Source organism: Triturus cristatus, chromosome 7, assembly GCF_964204655.1.
Source record: "Triturus cristatus chromosome 7, aTriCri1.1, whole genome shotgun sequence".
NCBI classification, from domain to species: domain Eukaryota; kingdom Metazoa; phylum Chordata; class Amphibia; order Caudata; family Salamandridae; genus Triturus; species Triturus cristatus.
The window spans coordinates 5,121,452-5,133,852 of NC_140590.1; the positions used below are offsets into that span (position 1 = coordinate 5,121,452).

Here is a 12,401-nt window from a genome sequence, read left to right on the forward strand (position 1 = left end):
TGGTATAGAATCTGCAGGTACTGCTCACTTGTGATCTGTTGTGGTATAGAATCTGCAGGTATTGCTCACTAGTGATCTGTTGTGGTATAGAAGCTGAAGCTATTGCTCACTTTTGATCTGTTGTGGTATAGAATCTGTGGGTTGCTCACTTGTGATCTGTTGTGTTATAGAATCTTAAGCTATTGCTCACTTGTGATCTGTTGTGGTTTAGAATCTGCCGCTATCGCTCACTTGTGATCTGTTGTGGTATAGAATCTGTGGGTATTGCTCATTTGTCATCTGTTGTATAGAATCTATAGGGTTGCTCACTTGTGATCTGTTGTGGTATAGAATCTGTGGGTATTGCTCACTTGTGATCTATTGTGTTGTAGAATCTGCAGGTACTGCTCACTTGTGATCTGTTGTGGTAAAGAATCTGCAGGGATTGTCCAGTAATGATCTATATCCTTGGCCACATGGGGCCAGACCCTCAAGGCCCTGTACAGCTCTGTTATGTTAAGGGTATTTGTAGAGCGCACAATCATACAATAGGGTCAATCTACCATCCATCCCCCCAACACTCAATTTTTACATAAATGACCATTTCAAGACACAGACTTGTTACCAAAAGCTCATTATATTTGGGTTATCGGAGGGGAGGCAAGATGGAGAGATTGGAGGAGTACATAATCTGGCTGAGATCCATCAGCAGATGGAGCCGGGAAAGGATCTAGAGAAGCTGAAATGAGCCATGGAATGGACAGTCAAGTTCTCTTCTCATAGATGGCTCCTAAACCGCACCCTTTTCTGTTCTAGGAATAAAATTTCTTGAAGAAGTCCTTGAGGCCACCCGTGCTGTTTGTTGCTTTAATCCGTTCCTGGATTTCTTTGACCGGAGCGCTGAAGTGGTCCTCATAGTAAGTCCATAGATACTCGGAGCTATAATTTACAACCCCCTGGACACCATTCAAGGTCTTCCTGAAATGAAAGAAATTGAATTTTGTTATTAACCGTAACTGCGACAAGCACTCCTTAGATTGCTGCGACCCATGATATATGCGCATGCCCTAAAGTATACGTGTCTACCATAATCATGAAACCCCCTTGAGAGCCAGAGTGATATTGTCATGAAGTGTCTTCCCTCTGGCGTCCACTGTCCTTGGATCAATCGTGGAGTAGACCATGCTTTACTATGGTCTAAATTAACTAAGTGAGGCATTCCCCGGTACCTGAGGTCCAGACCGTCTGTGTATTGGAACCACGTGTCCAGGTTAGAGCCACCGTGGCCACATTTCTACAAAGATCATGACAAAGAGGATGCTGTTATCTTAGATCGCACTGCATGGGGCCTGCAGAAGACTCACAGCCCTGAATACCTATTACACTGTCAATAGCCAACCAATGCAAAGAAATCTGAAGGTTAGGTCATTAGCAACTAGCCACTCAATGTGAGGCAAAGGTACGAAGGTGTTACCTGAACTCGTAAACAAAGGAAGGACACATTTAGGAGTATGAGGGTGTCGCCTCAGCTCAGAAACAAAGGAAGGACACACATTTAGGAGTACGAGGGTGTCGCCTCAGCTCAGAAACAAAGGAAGGACACACATTTAGGAGTACGAGGGTGTCGCCTCAGCTCAAAAACAAAGGAAGGACACACATTTAGGAGTAAGAAGGTGTCGCCTCTGCTCAGAAACAAAGGAAGAACACATTTTGGAGTACGAAGGTGTCACCTCTGCTCAGAAACAAAGGAAGAACACATTTAGGAGTACAAAGGTGTCACCTCAGCTCAGAAACAAAGGAAGGACACACATTTAGGAGCATGAAGGTGTAACCTGTGCTCAGAAACAAAGGAAGGACAGACATTTAGAAGTCCAAAAGTGTCACCTCAGCTCAGAAAAAAAGGAAGGACACACATTTAGGAGTAAAAAGGTGTCACCTCAGCTCAGAAACAAAGGAAGGACAAATATTTAGGGGTGCAAAGGTGTCGCCTCAGCTCAGAAAAAAAGAAAGAACACACATTTAGGAGTATGAAGGTGTAACCTGAGCTCAGAAACAAAGGAAGGACACACATTTAGGAATAAAAAGGTGTCACCTCAGCTCAGAAACAAAGGAAGGGCACATATTTAGAAATACAAAAGTGTCACCTCAGCTCAGAAACAAAGGAAGGACACATATTAAGGAGTAAAAAGGTGTCACCTCAGCTCAGAAACAAAGGAAGGAGACATATTTAGAAAGTGTCACCTCAGCTCAGAAACAAAGGAAGGACACACATTTAGGTGCAAAAAGGTGTCACATCAGCTCAGAAACAAAGGAACACATTAAGGAGTACAAAGGTATCACTTCAGTTCAGAAACAAAGGAGGAACACACATTTGAAGTACGAAGGTGGAGCCCTTTGCTCAGAAACAAAGGAAGGACACACATTTAGGAGTGCGAATGAGTCACCCCAGCCCAGAAACAAAGGAAGGACAGACATTTAGAAGGATTCAAAATTTGCAAACATTCGTGACAAGAATTTTCAATTCTATTAAAGACACGGAGGCGAGGATTATGCTTCTCTTTCATTTACTACTAATGAAACAGCAGCCAATCACATTAAAATGTTTGGGAAAGACTACATTTCCCATTACTCCCTACTGTCACATGATCTACCATAGAGCCCAAGCCCACCAAACCGCCCAACAGCCCTCCAACCTCCTCTTTCTGTGCACAGTCTAATGAAAACCGTTGACGCAGTTCGAGACCTGACTTTCCAGGCCGTAACCAACATCCTAACCCTCTAACTATAGGGTATCAACCATCAGGAACTGAAGACTGAAGACCCAAGGCAAATGATTTAGAAGATATCGCACCTCGCGCTGAATGGGCTCCAAGCATGGACACATCAATGCCCCCTCCACCCATAAGCCAATGCACCCATCTCGCAAGTATGGCCGGGGTCACTAGGTGAAAGGGTTTCTGCAAAGCAATTAACAATTTCCCCCTCATGTCAGTACAAAACTAGGACGTCATCAAACATTGTACCAGACAAAGTTTGGGGTTATCTGGAAAAGCGGGATAAGAAACTGATGAAGTATTACACTTGGTGCACCTAGAAATGGAGAAGGTAACCCCTTCCAGGGAGAAAGTGTGGCCCGCCAAATCCAGAGCACGGACTTCAGATTCTTTTCTACATGAAACATGAAACGAGGCAGAGCAGCAGAGTATGCTTGGCTGAAATCTGCTTGTGCAACAGTTTTACATTTTGTATATTTTAGCTGAGTTTTATATAGTGCAAACTTGACTTGAAGGTATCGGGTATCAGAGCGCTTTACACCAGCACCAGTTGCGTTACATGAGGACACATTCATTTTTGTTAGGCAAGGGGAGATTAAGTGATTTGTCCAGAATCACAGGATGTTGCGCGTCCCTGCCAAGACTCGAACCTGGTTCCCCAGGTCCGAGGTCGACCGCCCTAGCCGTTATTGTCAGTCCAAGAGGCCAAAAACTGCAGGACAATGGACACATTCCAAAACACCGAGGATTTAGGAAGGGGAGGATGGACCATACGGATGCCCCTCAAAAGCTTGCACACTATGGGACGCTGACCCACCAGTTTACCATCAACATGAACATGGCCAGCAAAAAATGACAGATCTAAAGTTATTAACAGTCCTGTATGCCATACCCGCAGAGGCAAGGGAGGACCGAAAATTTTTCACCAAACAGTAATCTGCTCCAATGGGATTGACATCCCGTTCAACGGAAGACCAGGCTTGGCAGATGAAGTAATTAGCCTCTTGTGAAATCCCTGGGACACCCCATCTGTCCTGGAAACCCTCCAAGCCCCTAGAGTGAGGTGTTGTGACAGGATCGATGGATGAGGTGAACACCCCGGATCCAGAAGGAGATTCCAATTAAATGAAATCAGAATCAGACAGGCACAAGTCAACTCCAGGAGAACTGGGAAACAGGCCTGTGCTCTCCAAAAAGGTGTCATCAAAAACAGTTCCGCTCATTGATGGTGCAATTGCGCCAGCACCCTGGGAATCATCAAAAATTGAGGAAACGCAAAACACAGATATAGAGTCAAGTCCTGAAGAAAGGCATCAGTGGCCAGGGTTTCTGGATCCGGGAGTCAAACAAAGAAGGTTGGAATCTGACCAATGAGGTACAATGCAAACAGGTCTATCATGCAAGGGCCCCAGAGACGATTCAATACATGGAATACCCTGGGATGGAGTCTCCAGTTACTGAAATCCCGAAGATGTCGGGACTGCCAATTCATAACCGTATCGCCCTGACCTGGGAGATACTACTCCACCACTGAGATTCAGTGCTGTAAGCAAAATCCTTGGCAATCTCTGGGCCCGATTCACAGAACTAACTTAAGACAAAATCCTAAACTTACTACCATTTTGGTATTCACAGAAGGCACTTACTCATTTTGGTATTCACAGAAGTTAGGAGTTATAACTTTAGGACTCCTAAATGCCTTCTGTGAATACCGAAAGTCTTAAAGTTAGGATTATTCTCAGTTTAGGAGTAGTAAAGTTAGGACTCCTAACTTTACTACTCCTAAACTGAGAAAAATCCTAACTTTAAGACTTTTGTTAGTAACAGAAGGTATTTAGGAGTCCTAAAGTTAGAACTCCTAACTTCTGTGAATACCAAAATGAGTAAGTGCCTTCTGTGAATACCAAAATAGTAGTAAGTTTAGGATTTTGTCTTAAGTTAGTTCTGTGAATCGGGCCCTCAGACTGAATATGAGATTTCGTCCCACCCAGTTTTTTCACATAGTGAGCCACTGAGACATTGTCCATACGAAGCAAGATGCAACAATCCATCTTCACCTGCGAAAGACTGCAAATCACAAAGGATCCCGCCAGGAGTTCCAAACAATTGAGGTGCTAGGAAACTTTCCCCTGACACCAGGGACCCCCTGTGGAAACTGGGCCGTACTGTGCTCCCCAACGGCTGGCATCGGACTCAATCACAAGCTCTTGAGTTGAGACTAAAATAGCCCTCCACGTGATCCAACAACCACAACATCTCCAACCTTGCTTCCTCTGAGATGAGAATCTGGAGAATCTGTTCCGCAGCAGAGCTGAGGCCTTTCTGGAGATGTTGAATTTTGAGTCTCTGCACCTTCTGGAGCGGGAGAATCAGTTGGCAGTGGATAGAATCGATCTGAAACCCCAGATTCTCTATGCTTTGTGAAGGGATCATAATCGATTTCTGCGAGTTCACAATGATTTGCAACTCCTGGAGCAGGGAGATTGACCATTCCAAATGAGTGACAACCAGAAGAGGACAGTGCACCATGATAATGATATCGTCTAGATAAATAATCAGATGGGCGCCTCGAGCTCTCAAGGACTCTATTACTGGCGGCAGGTGCTTTGTGAGGCACCATGAGGCGGAGGAGAGGCTGAAGGGAAGCACCTTGCACTTGTAGCAAATGCCCTGCAACCGGAGCTGGAGAAACATCAATGGGGAAAAAAGATGGGGACAGAGAGATATGTGACCTTCAAATCCAGCCGGACCATCCAGTCTCCCTCTCGGAGAAGATCTCGCAACAGATGGATGCCGTCCATCTTCAAATTATGGTATATCACCCAGCCATTGATGATTTTGAGATTTAGTATGAGGTGAGAGTCATCACCTTTCTTCTCTGCTAGAAGTTGCAGCTAAAAAACCCAAGAGGATGAGGATCCAAGACCACTAATGCCCCTTTCTGCAGAAGGATGTGAACCTCAGAGGAGACAAAATCTTGCTTTTGTTGGGAAAATAACATTCCTGGGGTGGGAGAACTGCCTGGGGGGCTGTAAAGTTCTAATTTGTAACCCAGCACCATCTCTACAACCTAAGCAACCTGCCTGATTTAATGTCAAGTGTGCAGGAAAGACTGAATCGTTCCCCGCAAAACAACTTCGGCAAGTAGAATTAACCTTACCTGTGGTCCCTGAATCCTGGGCGGCTCCTCCATTGAGGCCCTTCTTGAAACGAGTCTGGTTGGAACGCAGTGGAGGTAGAAGATGGGGTTGTTGGGGGTCCTGATATCCCCACACTGTTGCTGGTAGTAACCCCTCTGTGGGCTTTGCTGGTATCCACAGCAAACAAAAGCACTCAAAAATGTCCAGCCCTGCCAAAAACCAGTCTGAAAACTTTGCAGCGTGATCCCTGAGCTTTGTCCAGGTTGCTGAAGGTAGCAACAAACAAATGTAGAGAGCTCTTTCAAGAATGGATAGCCAAACAACAGCCCCAGCGCAATCAGGCCTGACTCCGAAGAAACCAGTTAGTATGCTTGGGATCTAGCTTCAGGAGAACAGACCTGCGCCTCTAGGAGGACATAGAGCAATTAGCATTTTCTAACTGGAAGACAGAACATTGTGGCCCCCCTATCAATTCGTTGGGATCAGTGGCCATGGCCAATTCCTTAGCCAGGAAATCCAGCTCTAGGTTTTTTTGTCAGAGACGCAGACATATCCAGTAATGTATCCTGCCAGGATCGCCAGGCCCTGTCAATCCCCTTTTTTGGATCTTTTGAAAAAAAAAAAATATGTGACAAGGGTAGTATCCACTTGGGGGGTCTGTGAGACCTTCCCAGGTAAAGGTGGCCTAGGGTATTCGTAGTGGAGTCTAGCACGCACCTCTTTGTCAAAGGCCTGACGTATATGAAACTGAACATAGTCCGCCACTTCTTGAGGCTGTAGCCAGGCCGTGGATTTAGGGTGGACAATGTCTGCGGGCTAAACCGTGAGCAGTTGTGGCTGAGGGAAGGCATTGACATGGTGCTCATTGCGTTTTCACTGGCTGGGCCCCCGGGCTCCTTCTGGCAGAGCTCCGGTGAGAGGAGGAGCTGGAATCATCCTCCTGAAAAGGATCGGAATAGGGAACTCAACAGAAGCGCTGTAGGCATGTTCCGTGTTAAGCGAGCTGGCCAAACTCACAAGATCAGCAGCATGTGGGCCCCTAGGGGCCCTCCCACTGGCCTTGGTGCACACTTGAGGAGCTGGCAACCAACCTTGTTGCTGCATAGCCACAAAGATGGCGTTTTAAAGACTCAGGGCCTTGTTAACGGAGTGCTGCAGACCCACGTCTAATGCCTCAACCAGGTCCTGCTGTGGGAACCAGCAGGGTCATCATAATAATATCCATCCTCATAGGATTCCGCAAGCAGAGGAAACAAGGTCCCAGGCAGAGGAGGAGGACCAACGACCAATTAACGTAAAAGGAAGAAATCACGTCCCAAGTAGCAGCAATCTACCCCAAAGCAGGCAAAATTCAAGGCAAATTTTAAATAGTGGAGTGAGTGCCTACGGACACTGCCCTAGGCAAAGTCTGTGTAAATTTTCCCACCCTGAGTCAGTTCCAGCAACAGGGCGTCAGTAGGGAGCATATCGAGGGCCAGGGACCAGGAGAATTGTAATACGTTTCTCCTCATGTTCACTTCGAGCTTCCGAGTACCGGAGGCAATGAAGAGGGCCGACATGGAGGCAAGGGGCAATGAAGAGGGCCGCCACGGAGGCGAGGGGCAATGAAGAGGGCCACCACGGAGGCGAGGGGCAATGAAGAGGGCTGCTATGGAGGCAAGGGGCAATGAAGTGGGCTGCAAGGGGCAATGAAGAGGGCCACCGCAGAGGCGAGAGGTAATGAAGAGGGCTGCCACGGAGGCGAGGGGCAATGAAGAGGGCCACCACAGAGGCAAGAGGCAATGAAGAGGGCCGCCACGGAGGGAGGGGCAATGATGAGGGCCACCATGGAGGCGAGGAGCAATGAAGAGGGCTGCCACGGAGGTGAGGGGCAATGAAGAGGGCTTCCACGGAGGCGAGGGGCAATAAAGAGGGCGGCAAGGGGCAATGAAGAGGGCCACCACAGAGGTGAGGGGCAATGAAGAGGGCTGCCACAGAGGCGAGGGGCAATGAAGAGGGCCAACACAGAGGCGAGGGGTGTGAGACCGGCCTCACGGCGTATGCCCTCCCGATCATCCAGACCACCTGCAACCACCCTCAAAACACGACATCTCCGACTTCGGCCGCCCCAGCCACACAGACCCGAGGGCCGGCCAGAGCCCCCGACAGACTCGACACCCTACCACGCATGTCCGCCCGAGGGAGCGGGAACCCCCGAGCCAGACCAAGAGGCGCCAGCCCAGTCACACCTCGGATCGCCTTCCCCCGGGAGGACTCGATCGGCCACCAGGCCCCTGGGGGGCAGGCGCCTCGCCTGCCGAGCGTCTGGGGTCCCTCCCAGACCCACCTGAAAAGACCAAAGACACGAGCGGCAGGAAATCCCGCCGAACCCCCTCAGTCACCCAAGGCCCCCCTCTGCGAGGACTCCGGACTTCAAAGGGCAGGGGGAGTATAACAAGGGGTGCCGGAGGAACGAATGGCAGAGAAGACCTGGAACCATCTGAGCCCTGCTGACGAGATCGCGGCTCCCGACCCCCGAACCACCTGGGCCTGCTGAGTGACTCGCGGCCCCCGACTCTCGAACCACCTGAGCCCTGCGGACAAGGTCGCGGCTCCCAAACTCCGACCACCTGTGCCTGCTGAGTGACTCGCGGCGCTCCCCTCGAGGACGAATTGGCAAGAGATCGCCCAGAGAAACGACACCCTCCAGCTCGAGGATTGTGAGCTATCCGCAGGGTACTTTGCAGAGACACTACCTTCAAAGACTGTCCCGCTACCCCCATTCCCCTACCACAGATTTGCAGTCTCTTGTACCGCTGATGTACTCCTTATGCTTTGGATCATAAAGATCCCTTGAAACCTTCGATAAAATAACCTATCGTCCTACAAAGAATACGTGTGGTGTACCTCTGTTCGTAGTGTAAGTTCAGGGTGTGCGCGCCTGGTTCGGCCTACTTGGGAGAGGTGGGTCAAAGGGGTGGGCAAGACGTGTATCGAACCCCCCGCCGGCGAACGCCTTTCCAACATTTGGTGGCAGACGACGGGATCCGAGCCGACACCGAAAGAGAGCGTGCAGTGAACGACTGACGCACTACCAAACAGAGATGGAAGGAGAAACCTCCCTGGGTGCCGCAGGTACCGAAATGAGCTCCATGTTCAGAGAGGATCAATTGGACTATTACACGCATAGAGAATTAAAACAATTTTGCAAAGACCTTGGAATCGCTACCACCGGACTAAGCACAAAGGAAGACTTCAAGAAAGTATTGAAGACCTGGGTCGAGACGGGGGCGCCCCCGACCCAAACGGAGGGAGACCCCGCCCATGAACCACAAAGCATCCCGGTGAGAAACAGCGGGCCAGAGGGGAACCTGTCCCCCGAGGAACTAGCCGACCGAGAGAGAGGCCGCAACCACGAACTTGAACTGGCCAAGCTGAAAATCGAGGGAGAACTAAAACTGGCAGAGAAAAAGTTAGCCGTCGAGCAGTTACGGCTACAAGGAGAACTCGAAGAAAAGAGACGCCAAAGAGAGCACGACGAAAAGAAACTCCAGCTGGAACATGAACGCAGCCTGAAAGAGATCGAGTTGAGGGTTAAAAGCGAAGAGTCACGACCTTCCGGGACTCGACCATCCGCTCCCACCGTGGAAGCCAAAGTCCACATCCCCAAGGATGTGGTAAAGGAGTATTACAAAAACGACGATATCCAGCAATGGTTTAAGGCCTACGAAGTCGCCATGACCTCTCACCGAGTCCCGCAGAAGGATTGGGGGGCTGGGTTATGGGGCCGGTTCTTAAGCGAAGGAAGAGATACCCTGCTGGATCTGCCCTCCACGGTCATGAACTCCTACAGCTACATGAAAGAAGCCCTCGTGGGCCGGTATGGACTCACCCCCGAGATGTACCGGCAACGGTTCAGAGATTGCAAAACGATACCGGGCACCACCTGGGTAGAATACGTGAACTTTTACAGCCGGGCCTTGGATGGGTGGATCAAGGGCAGCAAGGTCTCCACCTTCGAGGAGCTGTTTGATCTGATCGCCTGGGAACATTTAGCGGCCAACTGCTTTGTAGAACTGCGCCAACATCTCCTGGACAGTAAACTCACCGACCATCGAAAAATAGCCGCCGAGGCTGACCGTTGGGTGAACACCCGGGCCGCCCGAAGCCCCGTGGGGGGCTACGGTCGCCACAGTCAATGACCACCTCGCCAGAGGGGCGGAGGAAACCATGGCCGACCAAGAGACTTCCCAGGGGGGCCCACGCACAACCCTCCCAGCAGCCCACCAGCGGCAGGTCCAGCACCATCCCCCGCCAGCACCGGAGCCCCGGGGCGGCAAGGGCCACGAACTAGGATCACCTGCTTCCGCTGCCAACAGACCGGACACTACGCCAATGACCCCCAGTGTCCCCAGTATCAACGAACCGCAGCGACCAACCCCCCGGCCCGGCAGATGGCCTCCGTGGCCCTAGGGGAAGAGATAGAGGACTCCGAAGAGTGGGAACCAGCCGCCATGGCCCTGGTCTCCCTTGGTGATTGAGAAATGGTCCCCGGGACACCCTTGCCCGCCAACACGAAGAAATACCGACAGCAGGTGACCATCAACGGCCACCGAGTCGAGGGCCTCCGCGATACCGGGGCAAGTGTCACCGCGGTCCACCGCAACCTAATCTCTGAAGACCAGATCCTACCCGGTGCCCTCTGTCCGGTCATATCCTCCGACAATTCCGAGAACCTCTGCAAGATGGCTCTGGTGCCTTTCGAGTGGGGAGGAGTCTCCGGAGAATTGAAGGTAGCCGTCCGAACATCACAGCCCGTAGACTGCCTCCTGGGCAACGATCTTGAGAGTTCCCCGTGGAGGCAAGTGGAACGAAGAGCCCATCTCGAGATGATGGGCCTACCCGAATGGGTCTGCGCCACCACACGTTCCATGACCGCGCGATTGCCACTCTCCGAGGGCGGTGAGGCCCTCCCACCAAACACTGTCCCCGAGAACCGGGACACCCTACCAGAAACGGACAACCCTCCTTCGGAAGGAGAAGAAGACACTAACCCGGGGGAAGAGCCGGAACCTTCCGCCCCTGAGGCCCTGACTGAGCTCGGAGAACTGCCCGAGATGGCCCAGTGGCGCTGTGAGGGAGGTCCCTCCCGTGAAGAGTTCTGCCAGGAACAGGCCACCTGCCCTTCCCTCGTGGGACTCCGACAACAAGCAGAAGCACAGACCGCCGGTGATCGGACCGGAACCCACTGGGTCTATTGGGACAATGGCCTCCTTTACAGTGAACAAAAGTCAGTCGAACTAGGCGCAGCCCGAGTACTGGTGGTACCCCTGCGCTTCCGAAGCCTCCTCTTGGGCCTGGCCCACGATGTACCCTTGGCAGGACATTTAGGCCAAGACAAAACATATCAGCGTTTAGTTACCCACTTCTATTGGCCCAAGATGCGAGCAAATGTGGAAGTCCACTGTAAATCCTGCCTCACGTGCCAGGGCAGTGGGAAAAGTGGCGGAAAGCGCAAAGCTCCATTACAACCCTTTCCCGTTGTGAGTACCCCGTTTGAGCGGGTCGGCATCGACATCGTGGGACCGCTGGATCCGAAGACCGCCCAGGGCCACCGATTCATCCTCGTCCTGGTGGACCATGCCACCCGCTACCCCGAGGCCATTCCCCTCCGCACCGTGACGGCTCCCGTGGTGGGCCGGGTTCTCATGGGGATCTTCTCCCGTGTCGGATTCCCTCGCGAGGTTGTGAGCGATCGCGGAACTAACTTCATATCCCGCTACATGAAGTCCCTGTGGCAGCAGTGCGGAGTGACCTATAAGTTCACGACCCCCTCCACCCCCAGGGCAACGGCCTGGTGGAACGCTTCAACAGAACCGTGAAGGGGATGATCCTGGGCCTCGAGGAGCCCCTGCGCCGAAGGTGGGACGTCCTCCTCCCTTGCCTCCTGTTCGCGTACCGGGAAGTTCCCCAAAAGTCCCTGGGGTTCAGCCCATTCGAACTACTATACGGACACCCCGTCAGAGGGTCCCTGAGCCTGGTCAAAGAGGGCTGGGAGACAAGCCCCCGGGGGACCGCTCCTGATGTGTTCCGCTACATCCTGGCGCTCCGCAACCAGACCCGGAAGTTCAGAGAACTAGCAGAGGCCAACCTCGAGGCCAGCCAAGAAGAAATGAAGCGCTGGTATGACCAGAACGCAACTCTGGTCGAGTTCCAGCCGGGCCAGCAGGTTTGGGTCATGGCCCCGGTGAAACCCTGCGCCCTACAGGACAAATGGACTGGCCCCTTCAAGGTGATCGAGCGGAAGAGCCAGGTCACGTACCTGATCGATGTACAGTCCCCCCGGAACCCCCTCCGGGTTCTCCACGTGAACCGTCTCAAGCCCCACTTTGTGAGAACGGAGTTAAGTTTGCTACTGGCCACCGATGATGGGGCGGAAGAAGACACGGACCCCCTGCCTGACCCCCTGTGCGCTAAAGAACTGGATGGTTCCGTGGAAGGAGTGAAACTGTCGACCACCCTCACTCCC

The 12,401-nt window shown here is 51.7% G+C and overlaps 1 protein-coding gene across 1 annotated transcript in view; it reads right to left on the bottom strand.

Moving 5' to 3' along the window:
• Window positions 1-597: 597 nt before the first annotated feature.
• Window positions 598-12,401, bottom strand: part of LOC146808671 (uncharacterized) — an 88,351-nt gene continuing 76,547 nt past the window's right edge. The window contains exon 4 of the mRNA XM_085614211.1: window positions 598-957. Coding sequence (XP_085470337.1) covers window positions 792-957 — 166 coding nt within the window. The 3' untranslated portion in view covers window positions 598-791. The remainder of the gene's footprint in view (window positions 958-12,401) is intronic.